A 22,189-nucleotide genomic window follows, 5' to 3' on the forward strand; every position below is an offset into this window, starting at 1 on the left:
GTCTGTGTCTATGTGTGAGCCCTGTGATGACCTGGCGACTTGTCCAGGGTGTACCCCGCCTTTCGCCCGTAGTCAGCTGGGATAGGCTCCAGCTTGCCTGCGACCCTGTAGAAGGATAAAGCGGCTAGAGATAATGAGATGAGATGAGATTTTGAGATCAAAAGGTCTAAGGTCATGGTCACTGTGAGGTCAAATGTCTGTCCGAAAACCTTGTGAACACACTATCTCCAAGGCTAATACAAGTTATTTCACCAGGTCAAGATTACTGTGAGGTCAAATGTCCATCCCCAAATCACAACTTAATAAGGCGTGTAGTCTACCGGGCGGAGGCGTCGAGTTCTATCTAGTTGCGTTTTATTTCATATGTAAATATTTGATGCACGTTAAAAAAAAAAAAAAAACTCGAATCGAAAACAGCTACAGTTTCTCAATTCTACTTCCGGTTCACGTCTTGACTCCGTCGTTCCAGTTGTTTGCAAAATGGCGGCAACAGTGACTTCAAATCCCTCACAGTTGCTTCCCCTCGGTAAGAGCGCGTTTTTAATTTTTTATTTTATGGAGCTCCTTGGCTCTGCGGAATGGTGTTTTAAACATGTAAATTGTCCTCACGTAGCTATATTTTATTTTATGCTCTGCGTTCTTTGTGTTAACAAAGGACGAATGCATGGTTGCGTCCCAAATCGCGTATTAGCGTCCTACACAGGATGCACAAATAGAACGGAAACACAACTGTTTGGGACGGAACCAGCGAAACGTCTGTTTAGCTATTTTAGCTGTAATCCTGTTTAAGTGCCTCATTCGTGTTTTTTCCACACCCTGATAATTAAATGTAAACTTGTGTGGATTTGGGTTTTTTAACCCCTTCGGCGGACACAAGTAAAAATGCTATGGAACTTCACGTGTACAACTGTACACATTGTCTGAACTGCTTAAGCCAGTTTCAGCTTGTTTTTCCTGCTTTATTTCTAGAGAGAGAGAGAAATTTACCTCAGGTCTTACCTCAGGTAGCTGAGGCAAAATATCTGTTAATTTTTTAAAGCAGTATTTCAGGTTTTGTTGCTTGTTTTCTTTTAATCACATTAAAAAAATTGTAAAATAATTGACCTGTTCAGTATTTTTGATGAGCTTACACTACCGTTCAAAAGTTTGGGGTCACTTTGAAACGCCCTTATTTTTTGAAAGAAAAGCACTGTTCTTTTCAATGAAGATCACTTTAAACTAATCAGAAATACACTCCATACATTGCTAATGTAGTAAATGACTATTCGAGCTGCAAATGTCTGGTTTTTGGTGCAATATCTCCATAGGTGTATGGAGCCAGGAGCACTTGCATGTGACGTCACAGCCGATCCAGATTGTGACAGACGCCATCTTGTCGGTCAAACGCCATATTCCGCCTTCTATTTCTACTTCTGCTTTTACTTCTACCTTTTCTTCTGGAAAACTCTACTATATACAATTCTACTACAACGGCTGCGGCTACAAGCTCTCCCTACCTGTGCACGTTTTTTATGTTTTTTGTGTGTATTTTTGCGTGTTGTTCGTCTGTACCGGACTTCAATATCCACTACAACCGTATGGACTTAAGGCCTCTGCATGCTCTTGCGACAAGGCTTTCGCAGTTAGCTTTTTGCAGACAGTTGTAATTTATCGTTGAGTGGGGAGTATAGGCGTGCGCGATGTTATTCACCGGCACAACGCAAGGAGGCGCGAAGTCGCTAGGAGTAGTTGGTGGGTGTGGTTAGTGGAGTGTTTATCCTCCGGTTACTTATAATGACTAGAACTGGAGTGGTATAGATGTACGTACTTCCTCAATCAACCGCTCTTCATGCTGCTCCATCTTCGCTCGTGTTTTTAAAAATGCTGGTCGTGAAAACAAAACAAACCGGGAAAGTAGGGAAGCGGAAGTGCGTGTACAGCGGATGTAGAGTGGACCAATCAGAGCCCTCTTGTCTGCAACGCTGTCTGCGAGGCTTCTGCGGTGGTCACAATTTTTGGGAGGTGCGCGCAGAGCGTCTGCGAAGGTGGGGGGGCTACGCAGACGCTATCTGCGACACCGTCTGCGAGGACTGGGTTGTCAGCATAAATTGGCCTTTACTGGACATTGGTTTCCAGCAGAAAATGACGGTTTGTAGCGATTTCCATCGCATGCACAACATTCCGGACGAGATAGCGAGACCAGCGGGGTCTCCGTGGATTATCAGAAGCAAAGCAAAGGAGGCGGCGCCGGGAGCAGAAGCAAAAGCGAGGCTGCAGAGCCGGTGTTCTGTAAAGTTATCCTACCTCTTGGATTTGTCCTACCAAGCCTACTGCGCATGCGCGAAATCCAGGAGGGTACACCGGCCTGTTGACTAAGCTCAGAAAACAGCCACTCAAACCTCCACTGCTAAGCCTTTACCTCTCCAACGCCAGATCCATGTAAACAAGATGGACGATTTGGAATTACAGCTGGAATTACCTTATTCTATTCTATAATTGGCTGGTCAGTGCTATACTCAATACTTAAGTGACTTACCCATCCAATGAGGATTCTTGTTTACAAGTTGCCACGTCTGAGTCGCTGACAAATCCTGAATTTCTGTAAAGATAACTGTCCAGAGATTTATAGGCACGCAGTGCTTCACCACTGAACAGCGAGGGAAAGTTAATGAGGTAATTATACACGTCCGGGTATTCCGCTGGCAGTTCAAAATCTGGTTGTGAAAACTCCGTCCGGTAAGCCATAAGGGTCACTAATCTGTAGATCGTTTATTTTAGACATATATCTAGTTATCTATTCATTAGAAAAATGAGCCGTGTAGTCCGTCGGTTGAAATTGATCCATTCTGTACACGAGTGCAGCAGTATTCAGCGGTGTTTTTGACCGACAAGATGGCAGTTGTGTACTTTCCGGTCACGTGACTGCAAGATCTCTATAGAGGCCCATTTCCAGCAACTATCACTCCAGTGTTCTAATGGTACAATGTGTTTGCTCATTGCCTCAGAAGGCTAATGGATGATTAGAAAACCCTTGTACAATCATGTTAGCACAGCTGAAAACAGTTTAGCTCTTTAGAGAAGCTATAAAACTGACCTTCCTTTGAGCAGATTGAGTTTCTGGAGCATCACATTTGTGGGGTCGATTAAATGCACAAAATGGCCAGAAAAATGTCTTGACTATATTTTCTATTCATTTTACAACTTATGGTGGTAAATAAAAGTGTGACTTTTCATGGAAAACACAAAATTGTCTGGGTGACCCCAAACTTTTGAACGGTAGTGTACACAAGGACTTAAATATCAGGCCTTAAGTTATATTGAAAATGGCATTTCTGCTGCAAAGATATAAAATTGCTTATATTCTGTAAAACTATAAAGAACAAAACTAGCTATAAGTAAATGTACAAGTGAAGAAAAATTGTGGAGAAATTCAAAATTTCCAAATTTAGTTATAAGTAAAATACCTGGAGGAAATGGTGGAATCTGACTGGTCGAATGGACTTCTGGAAATATTTACAATTTTATTTTTCCATTTATGAGAAAATACAATATCTAACGTGTGATATGTTGAAATGAGAGAATTTAGAAGGTAGAAAGCTAACACAATACATGTTTTGAATGTAAAACCCATTTAACCAATCAGATTCCACCATCTCTTCTGAGCATTCCTAGCATAACGTAAAGTTAGCGTAGCATAACTTGGCGCTGATGCGGATTGTTTGTTTATACTGACGTCCGCTGTGTTTTGTTTTACAGAGCTGGTGGATAAATGTATCGGCTCCCGGATTCACATCGTTATGAAAAACGATAAAGAGATCGTGGGAACATTGCTGGGGTTCGATGATTTTGTCAGTATCCTTTCAGAGTTTCTCCTGAATTAGGAGGAGTTTTCCTGTTTATTTGCATGCTAGTTTGTTTGATTTTGTCCTTGACCGGTGTGTGATCAGACATGGTGCTTGAGGATGTCACAGAGTTGTACGTATATTTTACAAATGTCTAAAACCACATTTTTATCATCGAAGCTTGAACAGTTTTGCTTCACCTTTTTCGCATGTTTGTTGTTGCACAGCGAGATCACACCTGAAGGACGACGGATAACGAAGCTGGATCAGATTCTCCTCAATGGAAACAACATCACCATGGTGGGTGCTACAGGCTGCGTCCCAAACCGATGCTGCTCTGTCAGAGTAGTGTGTAGAAAGTATTCGGGTAGAAACGTTAAAAGATGATTTGGATTTGGGACAGAGCCTGATAAAAGAGCAAAAGGAACTAGAGTTTACTGATGGATTCCATAAAATTGCTGATATTCTAATAAGAACATTTAATTAGGTAAGAATGCTACAGTTTGGGACAGAGCCCAGAAATATCTGCGGTTCACTAATTAGTAGAGAATGATAGCATTTGGAACAGATCCAACATTCTAGTAAGAGCATTAGAAGAAAAATACTAGAAGTTGGGACAGGTCCATAAAATGGCTGACATTCTGGTAAGGACACTAATTTGGGAAGAGCACTAGTGTTTGGGACGGAGCTGATGGTTAACACTGAGAACAGTGATTAATTATGAATGATTAAAGTAACGAAATGATGGTGGTGGTGATGATAAAATGGTGTTTTTACAGTTAATCCCCGGAGGAGAAGGACCAGAAGTCTGAACTGATCTATATCAGCTTTCATTTTTATTTTTTATTTTTTTTCAGAAATGTCTTGTGTTTGAGTGATGTATTATTTTTATATATCTGTAAAACGTTCTGAGTTAATGTGATGTCTGATTGTGTATCAGAATGAAAAGTTGATTTAGCCATGCAAACATTACACAGTGAGGGCTTTTTTTTCTTGTTATTAATAAATAAAGAACAAAGGCTTATATAGAGAGAGTCTAAACTTTCTTCAAAATTTCAGTTTGAGGGTTTTATTTGTATCAGTATTAGTGTAATAGACACCAACATTTATTTTTTTTTAAATCTGTTATTGTACTCTGAGTATGGGGAAATAAGGAATTTTAAGCAGACTGTCACAGGACAGACAAGTCTGAAATGTTGTCTGTCGGTCCAAACTTCAGCCTGTCCGAATGACGAGCCAAAGGCCTAGAACAATGCGGCTGGGGGTCCAGGCCCTGCCTTAGGGCCCCGGAAGCTGAACGGCTTTAGATGCCTGGAAATGGCTTCTTGGCTATTTCCAGGCACATTTTTTTGTGATCTTCAAAGGCCAAATTACACTCAACATTAGTTGCTAATTACACTACAAATTGACTATAATTTACAAGAAAATGTCAGAAGAGTTGAGAAAAACATGCTTAAAGTTATACCCAAGAAAACAGTAGCACATGATCAGTTCCACGTCTAAAAAAAAAAAAGTATGGGGGGCAAGGATGTTCCAGTTGGTTACAACTTACTGGTAACTCATATACTGTAGGCACTATAATAACGCTCGTGAAACAGTGTCAACAATGACTTTTTTTAAATACTATGTTTATAATGAGTCTATAAGAAATGGAGTAATTAACAATACAACTATTCTTACATAATAGTTAAACTTTTGAGAATGAGATTCCAAGTAAATTTGTAACAAAGTGACTGAAAACTAGACGTATCATTTGGCATTCAGGCTAAAATCTGCTGGACTTAGAACTTAGTTTTTATTTTCTTCTATTTTCTATTACAATATAAATTACATCTTACAAAGCATATGACTGATTGATTGTCATTCTTATTATGAATTAAGAAATGCCCATAATAACCATTGATTGGCAGTTTAGCACTTAACATAATACTGTACTGCAAAGTTTCATGTAAACTGAACTCTTAATAAACTGACTGGATCAATCAGATACTGTCAACCCTAAAACACTCATTCAACTACATCGTGCAATAAAAACAACAGTGAATACTGACTGTATTATTATTGTCTTATTTAGTGTGCTACTTGGGGAGAGGGAGGTGCCTGTAAATTTTGGTGGGGCTGGGACCTTCAGTGGCAGAGTTATGAATTTTTAAAGGCTGGCTCGAGCCAGGGCTCATATTAAAGTTTTTGGTGAGCAGTGCTCGCGCGGGGGTTTCAGGGACAAATAATGGGCCATGCCTGTGCTGGTTCGAAAGGTCTCTGGGAGAGGGACGTGCCTTTAAATTTTGGCAGGGCTAGGACCTTTGGTGGCTGAGTTATGAACTTTTTAAGTCGTGCCCGCAAGGGCCCCCGGTTTCACAGGCTGTGCTCCGAAATAATGTATTCGCCCAGTGTAACATTTGGAAGAAATTTAGAAGTAGATTAGACCCATATCTTCACAATCTTTCACAGGCAATCCAGTACGATGCTTTTGAAATACAAATGGACAAATGCAAAAATTACTGGTAAATGGTCTGGCCTTATTTCCCAACACTCTATGCTTCTTGTGGTCATCTATTTAAAGGTGCTGACTGCAAAGTCATCTGAAGTCTTGTTAGTTTTTTTATTGTCATGGTATTTTCTGATGTCCCACAAGAACAATATTTTGATATGCTGAGGGTCGCTTTTCTCTGTTTTGGGACTATTTTCCTCCCTCTTGAGGTAAACAGTATGGCCCCATGGAAACAGCGGAACGTGAGGAGCTTTAACTAATTAGCATAACTATGGAACTGCGTCACACCAAGATGGCGATGCGTGGAAAACATTGTGACTCTGCATCAACCTCGGAGAGTTTTGAGTCGCAGGGACGTAATTTGTGGTTGACATTCGTGAATAGTTCCGTGAAACAAAAGACGAATATATCTTTTCTCTGTTCCTGCTTTTGTGTTCTTGTTTCTTTCTCTGTAAGATCAAAACATTAGGTGTATAACTCCATACTTGCTACTGTGGAGTCCAGCATATGCATTCTAAGGCTAAGATAGCTAAGCGCTAGCTAGAATGATTTAGTTATCTGTCCAGAAAAATGACATATCATCTAATCTTGCTCTAGCTTGCAGTTGCACTCACTAGGCAGGCTTTCCTTTTCTTTTCCGCTGGCTGTTAGCTGGTGGGAGAGCGGTCTTCAGAATCGTAAAATGCAGGATGCGTTTTGTCTTGGCAAAACGTTTTACACAGGATACACGGTGTGTGCAGCAGTGCAACATCTCGGAACTCCAACAGCAATAGGAATAGAACATTTTACCCAGAATTTAACTTTGCAGTCAGAATCTTTTTAAGTACTCTACTATGAACCTTTCTAAATACTCTCTACATGCCCACCCCTCAGGGTGTCTTGCTCTTCAGTAGCAGTAGTTCAATTTTTGGCTGTAGGTCTTCAAAAACCATGCAGAAAAAGTTCTAAAGCAGTCTTTTACTCTCAGCAAGAAAGATTTCCTGGAAATTGAATTCTGTGTAATAAAAGATATTTGCATATTGAAACCTGATTGACTCATGTATTTTATGATGTAATAACATTACTGCAACGTTCAAATTTTCAAGTTCTGCTTGAATTTTGTACTGAAACAAAAAAAAGAGGTGGAGTCACAGGCTAAATATCAAACGCTATGGTTTATTGGTATTGACATGAGTGTCTTTACAGTGTGTAGTTGTGATGGGTCAGAGCCATCCAGTAGAATCAGGATTTCTAACTGGCAAGAAGCGAGACAGGTGTGTGAGCACTCAGTACATGCAGGGTTTCTCTTCTCCTTTTGGGTTCACCACCTTCTCCAGGTTCTTACTGATGATGTCATACAGCTCCGCCTGCAGACACAGGTACAGTGTGTTAAACTGAGTTGTACTCCATTATGTGAAATAAAAAAACTTTACCATAAAACATGGATAACCAATGCATCGTAAGAAACGGAATACAGACGTAGTATCCGCGGATGTCGAGTAAGATGACACGGATCTCGCAGTATGCTGCTTCATCTTTCTCATGGACGAGTGAGCGGTAGTCCATCTGTAATCACACACAATACAGCTTCTTTTAATTTAGAATTTACAATAAAGCACAGCAAACATTACTGCAGTGTATGGAGCTGTTTTTCTCACCACATGTGTCTCTTTAGAGGCTTTGGCTACTGCGTCGCCTCTCTCTGAGAAATACCTACACACACACGGCGCAATCACTATAGTGCTGCATATTTCACTGAAGCTAATTAGATACTGTTTAAATATAAAGATATAATGTGTAGATTAATTTATACTTGTTAATGTTGGTTTGAAATCCCTCCAGTTTGGTTTTCACAGCTGCAATTCGCTCCAGGATCTTCTCCTGAAATAACAAACATGTACAATCATCTACTAGTTCTACTGTATCACGTAGCAGTGAACCTCCCAAAAATACACCTCCTTGGAACACTGGCAGTAAAATATTGTATATTACATTGACCCTGTAAATCTTCTTGCTGATTAATGAGACTTTTCATAGCAGGGAAAAATTGTTTTATTGTGACACAAACAATAAGATGAAAAAACAGAAATCTGGAATGTGCATAGGTATTCTACCCCCTTTTGTATGAAACCCCTAAATAAGAGCTGGTCCAACCAATTCACTTCATAAGCCACATAATTAGTTGATTAAGATCCACCTGTGTGCAATCAAAGTGTCACATGATCTGTCACAGGATGTCTGTATAAATCAACCTGTTCTGGAAGGACCCTGACTCTGCAACACTACTAAGCAAGCAACATGAAAACCAAGGAGCACTCCAAACAGGTCAGAGACAAAGTTGTGAAGAAGTATAGATCAGGGTTGGATTATAAAAAATATCCCAAACTTTGAATATCCCACAGAGCACCATTAAATCCATTATAGCAAAATGGAAAGAATATGGCACCACTACAAACCTGACAACAGAAGGCTGCCCACCAAAACTCACAGATCGGGCAAGGAGGGCATTAATCAGAGATGCAACAAAGACACCAAAAATAACGCTGAAAGAGCTGCAAAGACCCACAGCAGAGATGGGAGTATCTGTCCATAGGACCACTTTAAAGCTCCACAGAGCGGGGCTTTATGGAAGAGTGGCCAGAAAAAAGACATTGCTTAAAGAAAAAAAAAATAAGAAAACATGTTTGGAGTTTGCCCAACAGCAGACTCCCCAAACACATGGAAGAAGATTCTCTGGTCAAATGAGGTTAAAATTGAACTGTTTGGCCATCATGGGAAATGCCATATGTGGCGCAAACCCAACACTTCCTATCACTCTGAAAACACCATTCCTACAGTGAAGCATGGTGGTGGCAGCATCATGCTGTGGGGATGTTTTTCATCTCTAGGAACAGGAAAGCTGGTCAGGATTTAAGGAAAGATGGATGGCATTAAATACAGGGCAATTCTGGAGGAAAACCTGTTTGAGTCAGCCAGAGGTTTGAGACTGGGAGGAAGGTTCACTTTCCAGCAGGACAATGACCCTAAACATCCTGCTAAAGCTACACTGGAGTGGTTTAAAGGGAAACATTTAAATGTCTTGGAATGGCCTAATCAAAGCTCAGACCTCAATCCAATTGAGAATCTTTGGCATAACTTGAAGATTGCTGTACACCAACGCAATCCATCTAACTTGAAGGAGTTGGAGCAGTTTTGCCTTGAGGTATGAGCAAAAATCCCAGTGGCTAGATGTGCTAAGCTAATAGAGACATACTTCAAGAGACTTGCAGCTGTAATTGCAGCAAAAGGTGGCTCTACAAAGTATTGACTTTGGGGGGTGAATACCTATGCACACGTCTTTCTGTTTTTTTTTCACCTTAATTATTGTCACAATAAAAAAAGCAAAAAAACAATTTGCAACTTTAAAGTGGTAGGCATGTAATGTAAATCAAATAGTGCTAACCCCCCAAAAAATCCATTTTAATTCCAGCTTGTAAGGCGAAAAAACAGGACAAACACCAAGGGGGATGAATACTTTTGCAAAACACTGTAAGCATGCGCATGAACTTAAGTGTTCCTTGCTTTTCTCATGCCTTCTGTATGTCCTGTCAAAGTCAGCCAAATCTCCAAAACCCTGTTTTGACCAAATAATACATCTCTGGGATAGTGTCATTAAGAGCCACAGCCAACAGGACATTCTCTTGGTCAAAGCCTTCCCAGTTAACCAGTTTACTTTGTCACATCAAGACAGCTTAAATGAGCGATTGTGTCTCCCTGACTTTTGAATTAAATCTATCTCGGGCATTGAGCTGCCCTGTTATTTAAGTTTAAGCCTCTCTTCCTAAGAAAGAGCATCAAAATCAGGTCTTCTCCAAAATCAGGTCGACAATGTTAGCAATGTTTGCCATTTTGCACAGCTAACAGTTAGCTTGCTAGCTGGCTAGATTTCCCCTTAAAATAAACAGTCTTTACTGAACTGAAATGAAAGCAATTAACAAACTCACAAACTCTATTTATAATTTTATTTATGGTATATACAAATCGAAATAGTAACTGTATATTGGTAGGAAAAGAACCAGAATGAGCAGCAGCTAGTCTCACGACTTCACTCGCCAACACACCGCATGATGGACTGAGCTTGAATCCCTCTGATCGATGCACGTATAATTTTAAAATGCTGTTAGTCACATGACATTCAAAAGCGACTTGAGAGTTCTCCAATCATCATACAGAAGCCCAGCATCCAGTCCCGCCTTACTGTCAGCAACTCTCCACAGGCCCCCAGTGAACCTGGGTGTCCAGAAATTCCATTTTAAAAGCATATGGTCCAATAAATGTCTAGCTTTGCTGCACTAAGATCAAAGCATATCCCATAGTGGCATTCACCTACAGAGACAAAGGGTTTACAATGGGTTGTGCTAAGACAGGCTTCTATGGGGAGAAAATCGTGTTAGATTATGACGGCCAGTGAGAAATAACTGCTGAACGAACTAGCTGTAAAACTGAGCACTTTCTAGCACAAAATATCGATTTGGAATAAGAGAGTTAAATAGTGTAAATACATATTTAACAGACAAACTTTTTCATGACATTTTACAGGAAGCTGGGCTTCTCTTGTAGTCTTCGAGCAGTCGCTTCTGATTCAAAATAAAATACCAATACAACATTAAAAATGAAAAGATAGTGTTCTAAAAAGAAACCTTGCCACAAAGGTTCACAAAGCAGCTGGCTGAGACTTGAGGTGTGCACTGGGACTGGGATGCCATAGAAGCAAACAAAAGAAGTCACGTGAATGGAAATACAGGCATGACTGAGTGGTTAGCTAAAGTGGTTACAAAGAAGCACACGGGATAAAGAAATCCTAACACGAGTGCTGCGCAAAGCATTTACAGTATTCATTCATCCTTAGTAACAGCCTGGTCAGAGTTGAACTTCGGCCACTTGTTTGTGTTTGTTTTGGGAAATAGAACCATCTCCTGTATATGTGTGGGCAGGTAAAAACAAAACTAATATCTGCTTGAGCGGGAGTTTATAACGACGGCACGTGAACAGACCTGAATTGCGACTCCAAAGTCGTTTCCGTCCTCTATCTTAGGAATCAGGAGTGAAATCCAGCAGGAAACCTGTACAATAATGACACGTGAATGACATCCTTAATCAGCATTACGTACGTGGGTATTTATTAAAACGTCTTGTTTGCTGTTGAATTCTTACAGACTCGTTGATAGTGATTGGATCCACACACACACACACACACACCGCAATAGTGCATTCATATCAACCCAGTTAAAAAGCAGTAATCCGAGGACTCACAGTGATGCAGGTCTCTTTAAGACCCGTGATCTCAGGCTTCACCACGTCCAGCAGATTCATGATCTTCTCATTTCCTTTGATGAAACCACACACAGGACCTTTCCAGGAAAAATAACCACAACATTAAAATCTAGAGTACGTTAGACAGAGCTATAGATATGTGGGAACGTGTGGGAATTCTTACGTTTCTTCTTCTTCTCCTCTTCTTCATTCTTATCGGTCTCCATTTCCTGTTTGGAGAGGATAAACGTAAGAAAGTAAATGATGCAAAGCAAATTAATGACGTGAGCTACTCATATTAGCGAGGCTCACCTCATCTTCTGGGCTTGGAGGATCAGGAATGGGAATATCAAGCGGCGCATGGAGGGAAGAGAGATCCGTGATACACAGTTCTTCCCCCTGAAACAAAGAACAACATCAGTGCTGCATGCTGGATCCATATATAACCCTACTACTGATACTGTGACACACAACAATGGACTTTTCTGAACTCAGGCTGTAACAAACTCGATGCAAGTTGTCAACAAATTCTATAACTCGGTTCATGAAACGCGCTTACAAAATACTTTCAATGTGAATATTTATTGTGTAATGGTGCAAAGTGAGAGAGAGAGAGAATAGCCTTTAGGGCAGAGTCTTTAGTCCAAACACTGCGTAAGCAGTATAACCAAACCTGCGCACCGCCCGTGCACTTTCCAAAAGACAAAACAATCCCGCCAGCAAAAATAGGGAAAAAAAGGAGCGATCTCACCTCTTCAGATTTTAGTTTAAGTCCGCGAAAGTCCGACAGTACATTCCTCAAAAAGGGCGTAGAAGAACAAAGTAATCCATCAACGTGTAGCATTCAATTTATTTCAGACCATTAAAGAATTCTGGAGGATATCAGAATGTTTGCACACTGGCTTCCATCTACCCCCATTCATTCCTCTTTCCGCGCCTCTGTTCAAAAAATGGGCATGTGATTTAAAGGGACTATAGCCATAGGATAGGGAGTGAGAAGGTGTGTGCGTATGACAGTGACAGGGTGAGTGACAGTGAAGAACCCTATAGACTTCCTAGGCTCATGCTTGCCCTGAATTTCTCTTGTAAACGCCCATATCTCTTAAAGTGAAGGCAGAAGAACGTTCAGCGCCTGGCCAGGCTTTCTATGTATTAATTTACATAGACGTTTTAATATGAAATATAAATAAATGTCTTAGACAATAGATACTATTTTATGCTACTGATCAATAATTAAAACTTTATGTGGCTGATGCTACAAGGTATGAGACTGGCAGAAAAAGAAAAAATCTGAAAATCACGAGAGGGCCGAAGGCTTGTCCTTAAAACATGGGCAGGGGGTTTGGGGGCCACCTAGGCCCCCAATGGGGTCCAGGGGCAACTACTCAGTGGGGATTTCAAGGAAGCCAGAAACAGTTTGTAATTTTAACGTGTTTGTGGAGGCTCCTGGAACTTTTATGCCTAAAACATCTGCAGATCAGATCTAGTGTGAACAGCGAACATGCATGTAAATTTAACAATTAAGTCAGATCACTCAGATGAAAAACTGTGCGTTTTTTAGTATTCAATTAGTCAATTAACAATTAAAAATGTATTTACGTGTAAGGCACATATGATAATGCTTAGAATAATAATTTTGTAAATTCTCATTACATTTCAAATCTGATGACATTAGAAGCATTAGATCATTAATTTTAATAAAGCATTAGAACTTAATTTTACAAAGTTATGTAAGAGGACGTTTTATTACCCATGTAGCTGGCAAATAGGATCATGGCTGTTAAGTCATTTCTAGTAAATTTATGCCATATTGGAAAAGTAAATTAACTGTATAGCAAATCATTACTGAATGATAAAGTTTAATATATGAAAATAAAATTATTTGCATGCATTAGGCCAAAAAAAAAAAGTGTGTTTCCGGTTACGTAGATTTCAAAACTAGGGTCGGTAGGCAGGCATTTTTTTTTTTTTAATTTTTTTTTCAAGATGGCTGCCATAACCTATATTTAGACAGGAATAATTTCACAAAATATAATGAATTTCTTTGCAGGTCACCTGAGTTACCACCTTCTGATGAATCTGATGCAGCATGAGACACCTTTTAACATGAATTTTTCTGTAAATATAACAGCTCAATACACCATGAGAGAGAGAGAGCAGCCCCTCCCCTCTCTGCTCCCTGAGTGGAGCTCGTCGCCTTGGTAACGGTGCAGGGAAAAGACACAATATAACAAGCAAAGAGCGCTTTTTCTCAGGCCAAGTTTACATTAGACCGTATCTGTCTCATTTTCTTCACGGATGCACTGTCCGTTTACATTAAAACGCCTGGAAACGCCGGGAAACGGGAATCCACCAGGGTCCACGTATTCAATCCAGATCGTGTCTGGTCCGGTGCTGTGTAAACATTGAGAATACGCGGATACGCTGTGCTGAGCTCTAGCTGGCGTCGTCATTGGACAACGTCACTGTGACATCCACCTTCCTGATTCGCTGGCGTTGGTCATGTGACACGACTGCTGAAAAACGGCGCGGACTTCCGCCTTGTATCACCTTTCATTAAAGAGTATAAAAGTATGAAAATACTGCAAATACTGATGCAAATACTGCCCATTGTGTAGTTATGATTGTCTTTAGGCTTGCCATCCTTCCACTTGCAAGTGGTGAGTGACGCGCATGCCCGACATGCACTGAGATCACACACACAGCGGTTCAGTCCCAAATCACTGCTTGTGCACTTCACTCGCGCGCTCTGTGAGCTGCGCAGGGCCGGAGTGCGCACCCTCCAGAGGGCACTCGCTGTTCAGGGCGGAGTGATTTGGAGCGCAGGATGCCTGTGGAGCCGAGCGTATCCGTGTATTGGCGTTGCTGTGTGCACGCGAATCGTGTATTGGTGTTGCTGTGTGCACACTAATCGTTTTAAAAACGTTAATCTGATGATCCGCTGATACGGTCTAATGTAAACCCCACCTCAGAGTTCCCTCTCCTCGAACAACGCTGATTTACATGGAAACGGAAGGAGCTATTCACACAATTCTTTCACATTGAGTGCTACAAGGCTCCCATGAACACATTAATGTATTTTTTTTGTCCCTAGTGTAAAAAATGTGGACACTAGAGCGAGTTAAAAACAAGGGACTTTTCTGATTTTGCAGTAAAAGCGCTGCCACGTTTATAACGTGAGTCTATGGGAGAGCGCGGCTGTCCTCTCCTTACTTTCAGGCTTCTCATTCAAAAACTGTAAATCCTATCGCTCAGGGAGACACTTGTCTTGATTCACACAATGTGTGACTACAACTTTTGAGAAAGTTGTGTGTGTAGAGTGAAAATTGTGGCTGAGAAAACAGTTTAAATGAGAAAGTTAGAGCTTTTTTTTTTTTCAAGCTGCCTACACTCTAAACTCCTGAGCGCCACTGGTGTGTAACGCCATAGACACCCATTATAAAGCCTGAATTTCTCCAGATTTGCTCATGGTGATTGATCTGTGACTGATCAAAAAGTATAGAACCTAGGAAAAAAGTTGAATGCCAGATCCACACAGGAGAATTTTGTCTCCGTTTTAAAGTTTGAATCATGTCTCTAGGTGAAAGACAAAATAAGCGTTATCTCTGCTTCTGTTCCCTCCGACGGCCCCGACACACTACTGCCTCCGCCGAGTGCGCGCGCACACACCACATGTCGGGGCCGCGGATGAGTTACTCTCCCTGATCAACGAAGTCTGCGGGGAATTTGTGGTTATTATCGGTACAAACAGCGCAAATCACAACTTAAATGAGTGCGGTTCAGTTTGACATTATTGTCAGTCCGTTAGATAAACATTTAATTTTATTAAAATCGAAAATTAATATTTAGAGCCTGTGGGCTACAAAAATAAGTCATTAAAGTAGCCGGCTGGACTTAATTGTGCAGTCGGCTGTATGGCCGGCAGCCGGCGCTTGTGGAAAGCCCTGATTTTCCCAGTGAGTGACAAAAACTTCTGGTTCACGCGGTTGGGTTATATGTAAAAGTCGTGACTGGGAAAAAAACGAAAAAAAAGTTTAGGGTCGGGCGGTACGGATTAGGGTCGGTCGGGTAACCGGAAACACACACACACATATATATATATATATATATATATATATTTTTTTTTTTTGGCCTTAGCTAAACTATGTCTAGGATGGCAAGGATGCGAGGTCTGTAATTATGCCCCCCCCAAACAAAAAAGCCAAGGCCCTAGGCCTAGCCCTACCAGTGCCACTACCACAGTGATCAATGCACACGCATGGACAAATGGCTTAATTTATACTAAGGTTGACCATTAAAATACCAGGGTGGAGGGGGGTTCCTGGAGTTTTTCTTTGGAAGATTTTTTTTTATTTCACATGCTATGCGAACGTAATTATTTTCTTTTTCACTTTAACATAGAGCAGTATTTTAAATATTTATAAATTTTATTTATTTCTGGTCAAAATTATTTCTTTTACCAATGTTTTGCGCAAATTTATTTATTTCGAAAAAGCTCCAGTCCCCCCTCCCCCTTTATTTTAATGGTTGCTCCATTACGACAGAGGTAGTATATCTGCAGACAGAAAATAATTTACTATTCCAATATTTATGTTTTACCTACCTCGTGCTCCATAGTTGATGGTATCAGTGCAAAGGTCACAAATAGCTTTGCTTGGCTTATTTATCTTCTTGATAAACTTTCCACGCTTGACGCGTAGAATTTTCTTGCTCTTGTCATCCAGTAAGTTTATCACTATTTCTCCTTCTAACCATGACCACCTAAATGTATTTTTTACGGAAGAACCCAGCCCTTTAATTGCAGCAATATCACAAGCATTGATGACCATTGTCATTTTTGTGCATGTTGCGTAGTTGACAGAATATGCATCACGAACCATGATTCGTCAAAAATATTTCAACTGACCAATCGGCAACATCAACACACTCTGTAAGCCGGGAACTGCTAAACATCGCAGCCAGTCTCAAAGCATACATTGCAAGGGCTGAACAGTAATGCTGACGACCCAATCGCAGACCCAAACCAACTAACATCTCCCCAGCTTTTTACATCGGATTTATATTGATTTCATGAATGACCCATATAGATGTCTAAAAATCAAAATTCTGCCAGAAATCAGAAAAATAATTGGTAAATTGCTGTGGTGTAAGAGGAATAAAGTACAGCAGGATGTGCTGGCAAGTCTGCTTCATCACACCATCCTTTCATTCATGAAGTATATATTATAATGTATATGTTCTCTATAATATATTCGATATATCATGGTCCTTGTATTTACCTGAATCAGATTGTCCAGCTGAGAAATCTTCTTCGGAATATAATTAGAGAAAAGATCTTCTGCCTGAATGCAGATATATAAATATAAATAACAATATACAACTACAGAGACACATTCAACTGAATGAAAATAATTCATTTTCAAGAAGTGAACATCTGCATTAATAAATCTCTCGTATGTCTATGCAATTCCATGTAAATGTTCTACCTTCTGATACAGTGAATGGCGGTAGTTTTGAACCTGCAGAGAAAATAAAACAATAATTAACCATAGTTAATGAATTAATAAATCACGCATAATTACTCATTTGAACTAAAGTGTTATGTGAATTGATTTAGCCAGTAAAATGACCGATACACACACGATAGATAGATTTTAAATTTTACACTGTAAAGTCAAGCTTTATAGAGTTAAAGTTCTTGTTCTTTGTGTGTGTGTGTGTGTGTGTGTGTGTGTGTGTGTGTGTGTGTGTGTGTGTGCAGAAGAAAGTAAAACAAAACATCATGAAACTGCTAGTCTTTGTCAGGTAAAAAAAAAGCTTAAAGATTAGGTTTAAGACTGAGTTTTATTTGAATGTGGAGTACAGGTTGAAGATGAAACCTAACATTTATTTAGTTTTGGTTTTAATTTAGCCCTTTGTCCAATTCCACATCCAGATCGTTCGTGATGTAATCCAGATTTAAGGTTAAAACCAGATTTAATTTCATTTTTATTCATATTTTCAGTTTAGTCTGGGTCTATCCTTGATTGAAGAATAAACACAGGTTTAATTTGTTTCTGTGAAGTCTGGAGTGCAGATGTAGCTTTACTACTTTAAGCGGTGAGTCACTTCATTTTATTTTGAAAGATGTTTCAGTTTTAGGTTTAGATCTGTTTTAATTTGAGAGCGAGCTGTATTTTGGGTTTTCTCTGTAGTTGAAAATATCCAGGTGTTGTAGCGCTGTGTCTCAGTTCATGTACTTATGCACTTCCACTTGCTGTATGATAACATGCAGTGCACTGTGAGGCCCGGATGGTGTCCTGAAAACGGTCAACATGTTGAGTGTGAACCGCTGGACTCTTCTCACCCTTAATGGTCGCCATCTTGGCTACGTGGCCGAAGGGGTGGGACCACCAACCTATTTTCATCTAGTTGAAGGAGGGCACATAGTGGACGCAGATGACAACGGAATTTCCACAACGCATGAAATGGGGTAAACACAAGCAAGGAAAATAACAAACTCGTTCATTTTTAGAGACGAGCAAAAAAAACCCGGCAGATATTTTGGTGAGTGATGCACCAATCGCAGTGAAATGTTGCGATCGTCATTTCCAGGAAGTGCATACCATGCTGTGTTCAATTTGAGACACTTCTTCTTCTTCCAGCTGCTCCCGTTCAGGGTCTCCACAGCAGATCTATTCCACAAATTTTGATTTGGCGTAGGTTTTACACTGGATGCCCTTCCTGACACAACCCTCCCCAATCTATCCAGGCTTGGGACTGGTACTAAGTATGCACTGGCTTGTGCAACTCCAGTCGCTGGGTATTCTACTGAATCTGCATGTCTTTGAACTGTGGGAGGAAACTGGAGCACTCGGAGGAAAACACTATTCTGTCGAAATTCATGCACTATGAAAGTAAGTCCATAGTGTGCATAGTGGACTAATGGGAGTGTACTAATAGACGTATCCAGACTGAGACACATGGTAGGTGTGTAGTTAAGCCAGGGACAAAGCCTAAAGTTCAGATAAAAAGTTAAACCAAGTGTTAGTTTTGTTTCATTTAGGTGAAAACTGGACATTTCAGATTTAGGGTTTTGTTTAAATTTTTCTCATCTCATCTCATTATCTCTAGCCGCTTTATCCTTCTACAGGGTCGCAGGCAAGCTGGAGCCTATCCCAGCTGACTACGGGCGAAAGGCGGGGTACACCCTGGACAAGTCGCCAGGTCATCACAGGGCTGACACATAGACACAGACAACCATTCACACTCACATTCACACCTACGGTCAATTTAGAGTCACCAGTTAACCTAACCTGCATGTCTTTGGACTGTGGGGGAAACCGGAGCACCCGGAGGAAACCCACGCGGACACGGGGAGAACATGCAAACTCCACACAGAAAGGCCCTCGCCGGCCCCGGGGCTCGAACCCAGGACCTTCTTGCTGTGAGGCGACAGCGCTAACCACTACACCACCGTGCCGCCCTTGTTTAAATTTTTTTTCAGTGAAATCTATAACTGAGACTGATTTAGTTTACTTTAGGTTTTAGGCTCGAGGTTAAACCCAAGTTTAGTTTACACTGATTTGGGTGAAATCTCTGATTCGATTTCAGGCAGAACCCAGATTTAGCTTCAGTGAAAGCTGTGGTTTAAGGTTGAGTTTAAACACTTGTTTAGTTCAGTTTAATTTGGGTGAAATGAGGTTCAGTTGGTTTAGTTTAAGTTTAAATCCAAGTTTAGTTTAGTGTTAAAACTAAATGGCCTTTTGATTTCATAAAATCATTGAAATTTAGTTCCCTCTGAAATTTGGTCATTGTGATATATGTTTATTTCTGTAATATCTAAAAAAAAAAAACAGGCTATTTTGTGGCTGGGAAGTTATTTAATTTGAGGTGATTCCCTAGCAAATAATGTGCATGAAATCACCCGCTTTGCGCAGTCAAGCAGACAGAGGAAGTCCGTGTGCGCATGCGCACACTTATCTTTGGCTTCTTCTTCTTTTGGGTTTACGGCAGCTGGCATCCAGTGTTGCATTACTGCCATCTACAGGTTTACCTTTGACCATGTACTGGCAGTTACATCATTCTGTTGCTAAACAAACAGCTGATCACACCAAGATGCTTGCTGACCGCTGATATTTATTAGTTTGGTCCTTCGTTTCCTTTCCTTTGCAATATAACATATTTTCTTCTCGCTTTCCATTACTGTAGTTGGTCTTTCACATTTCATTCGCGTCCTCCATTGTGCTCTCCTGTTTCAAATTTGTATCCCACAATGCCTTGTGCGAACAGGGAAAGCCCACCCACCACATGATGCATGATGTAGTATCTTGTATTGCATCATGGTGAAGCAGGGAAAAAAACAGCAGAGAATTTTGGGCCACATGGCTGTAAATTCATTAATTATTCTTTAAAAAAAAAACCTAATAAAATTGGAAGTTTGTGATTCAAATTCAGTAGCTTTCGGTCCACTAAACAAAAATAATTGGGTGTCGGGGAAAATTATTTTTATGACCTAAACTTGAAAAATCTTTAAGTGTGAAGTGAAGCTGTTGAATAAATCCAGGTTTAATTTTGTATCAATAACTGCAGGAGGTTAGGTTTGGTTTTATTCTATTTTATTTATTTATTAATTAAAGAACTGTATGAACCTCACAAGTCCGCACTTCTCACATCCTTCTGGGATTTCACACAGTTTTGATGATCAGATAAAACCAAACCTAAAGTACAGTTTGTTTCTTGTTTTATCTTACGATTAAACCTCTAGTTTTTGTAAACATGCAGTTTTCCTCGTGGGGACCAGCAAAATTTCCTTACGAGGTCAAACCTGTCAGTATTTCCTGTCTTTATGGGGACATATTTGTCTGGTCCTCAAAAAGGTACGAAGCCCCGCCCACAGATCCGAGTCCGTGTGTGCTAGTGCTGATTAAAGTCTCTAACATGCAGGTAAATGTGTGTGTATGTGAGTGTGTGAGAGGGTGTGTGTCTCACCTTGAGCTCGTTGTCAGGGCTGATCTTAAACTTGGACATTGTTGAGGAGGGTCTGGCAGTAAAAGTCTGATGAGATGTGAGGTGACTACAGTGAGATGAGCTGATCTGAGCTGCGGGACTTTTCCGACCGTTTCCTCGTGTACTTTCGCTTTCCTTTTGTTCCGCCCAGCTGCGTCTTAAGGTGGACTTGGTCTCACATTTGTACATTTATATGCATAAAAATGACAGTGAATTTCTCATTATTCTTCTGATCCTATCTGAAAATTAGTAATGTTAATGTAAGAATGTGAGAAATTAATTTAGTGTTGATTTTAGATGTGTAAACTTGTAACCTTTTCTTTGTAATCCAGTGCACCTTAAATGCAAATCAACCCCTTAAAAACCTGTTTATTTCATCTCTCTCTCTCTCTCTCTCTCTCTCTCTCTCTCTCTCTGTATAACAGCTCACAAATGGAACATACACAGTATTGATACCACGTAAAATAAATAAGCATAGAATTACAAAAAAAAAAAAGATATCATGATACATGGCACAGTGTGATATGGACAGATGACACATTTTACCTGAACACATTCGTTTGGAATATTCCACATGGCCTAACACGCTGTTGGTCCTCCATGTGCCACCAAAAACAGTCCTAACTCTCATCTATCCCAAACCTTGACATGTGCCTTTGTTCTAAGATAACGTCCATTATTTGCTTAATCTGTAAGTAGTCATAATATTTTGGCTCATCGATGTAAATTCAAAGTATGTTTTTCCTTAATTAATCTTTAGTAAGGACGTTCAGGGTCCTTACTGAAGGTCGTGTTCAGGGTCACGATGGATCCAGAGTCTGTCCCAAGAACACCAGGGTCAAGGTGTGATAATTCACACACATTCACCCTTACAGCAATTTAGCATATCCAGTGCATGTTTTTGACAATGAGAGGAAACTGAAGATCCCGGACAAAACCCACCCAGGGTGAACAGTATCCCGAGCTCAGGACTGAATTCAGGGTTAGCCGTGAAGCTGCAGTGCTACCCAGGGTGCCATTCTGTTGCTGTAAATGCAGTAAATAATTAATTTTAAAAGCTTTTAAGCAAAGCTGAATGTCCTTAATTTTTCCATGCCAGAAGTATGGATCTTGGCGAACCACATTTTGTAGACTTGCTAATACTATGCTAAATATCTCAACCCTGTTACTTGTTTAAGAACATCGATTGATGGGTTGACGAGATGGGTTAACACATTTTTTAATGCTTAAATACATGTTTCTTAGATTTAATATAATTAATCTAATGACATCTAAGGCGGCGGCACGGTGGTGTAGTGGTTAGCGCTGTCGCCTCACAGCAAGAAGGTCCGGGTTCGAGCCCCGTGGCTGGCGAGGGCCTTTCTGTGTGGAGTTTGCATGTTCTCCCCGTGTCCGCGTGGGTTTCCTCCGGGTGCTCCGGTTTCCCCCACAGTCCAAAGACATGCAGGTTAGGTTAACTGGTGACTCTAAATTGACCGTAGGTGTGAATGTGAGTGTGAATGGGTGTCTGTGTCTATGTGTCAGCCCTGTGATGACCTGGCGACTTGTCCAGGGTGTACCCCGCCTTTCGCCCGTAGTCAGCTGGGATAGGCTCCAGCTTGCCTGCGACCCTGTAGAA

The 22,189-nt window shown here is 40.6% G+C and overlaps 2 protein-coding genes across 2 annotated transcripts; one reads left to right on the plus strand and one right to left on the minus strand.

Annotated features, from left to right (window-relative positions):
- The first annotated feature begins 422 nt into the window (after window positions 1-422).
- lsm5 (LSM5 homolog, U6 small nuclear RNA and mRNA degradation associated) lies at window positions 423-7,337 on the plus strand. Its single transcript, XM_060939326.1, has 5 exons — window positions 423-526; window positions 3,736-3,831; window positions 3,927-3,954; window positions 4,049-4,121; window positions 4,601-7,337. Exons 1-5 carry the CDS (start codon window positions 481-483, stop codon window positions 4,631-4,633), a joined length of 276 nt encoding a protein of 91 aa, XP_060795309.1. The 5' UTR covers window positions 423-480; the 3' UTR covers window positions 4,634-7,337.
- Window positions 7,338-7,447: 110 nt separating this feature from the next.
- On the minus strand, window positions 7,448-20,707 carry psme2 (proteasome activator subunit 2). Its single transcript, XM_060939325.1, has 11 exons — window positions 20,554-20,707; window positions 17,070-17,102; window positions 16,863-16,925; window positions 11,896-11,982; window positions 11,768-11,813; window positions 11,584-11,681; window positions 11,325-11,393; window positions 8,105-8,172; window positions 7,950-8,004; window positions 7,771-7,857; window positions 7,448-7,658 (listed from the first exon to the last, which is right to left on the minus strand). Exons 1-11 carry the CDS (start codon window positions 20,590-20,592, stop codon window positions 7,578-7,580), a joined length of 726 nt encoding a protein of 241 aa, XP_060795308.1. The 5' UTR covers window positions 20,593-20,707; the 3' UTR covers window positions 7,448-7,577.
- Window positions 20,708-22,189: the final 1,482 nt, after the last annotated feature.

The sequence above is a fragment of the Neoarius graeffei genome, chromosome 14 (assembly GCF_027579695.1).
Source record: "Neoarius graeffei isolate fNeoGra1 chromosome 14, fNeoGra1.pri, whole genome shotgun sequence".
NCBI classification, from domain to species: Eukaryota; Metazoa; Chordata; class Actinopteri; order Siluriformes; family Ariidae; genus Neoarius; species Neoarius graeffei.

Bases quoted from the DNA above. Each gene is read 5' to 3' on its own strand.
- psme2 (XM_060939325.1), bottom strand. From the start codon at position 20,592: ATGTCCAAGTTTAAGATCAGCCCTGACAACGAGCTCAAG. The intron at 11,983-16,862 runs GTAAATACAAGG...TCTTTGTTTCAG, and splicing joins AGCTGGACAATCTGATTCAG to GGGGAAGAACTGTGTATCAC. The intron at 8,173-11,324 runs GTCTGTTCACGT...TTGTTATTTCAG, and splicing joins ACTTTGGAGTCGCAATTCAG to GAGAAGATCCTGGAGCGAAT.
- lsm5 (XM_060939326.1), top strand. From the start codon at position 481: ATGGCGGCAACAGTGACTTCAAATCCCTCACAGTTGCTTCCCCTCG. The intron at 3,832-3,926 runs GTATCCTTTCAG...GTGTGTGATCAG, and splicing joins GGGGTTCGATGATTTTGTCA to ACATGGTGCTTGAGGATGTC. The intron at 3,955-4,048 runs GTACGTATATTT...GTTGTTGCACAG, and splicing joins CTTGAGGATGTCACAGAGTT to CGAGATCACACCTGAAGGAC.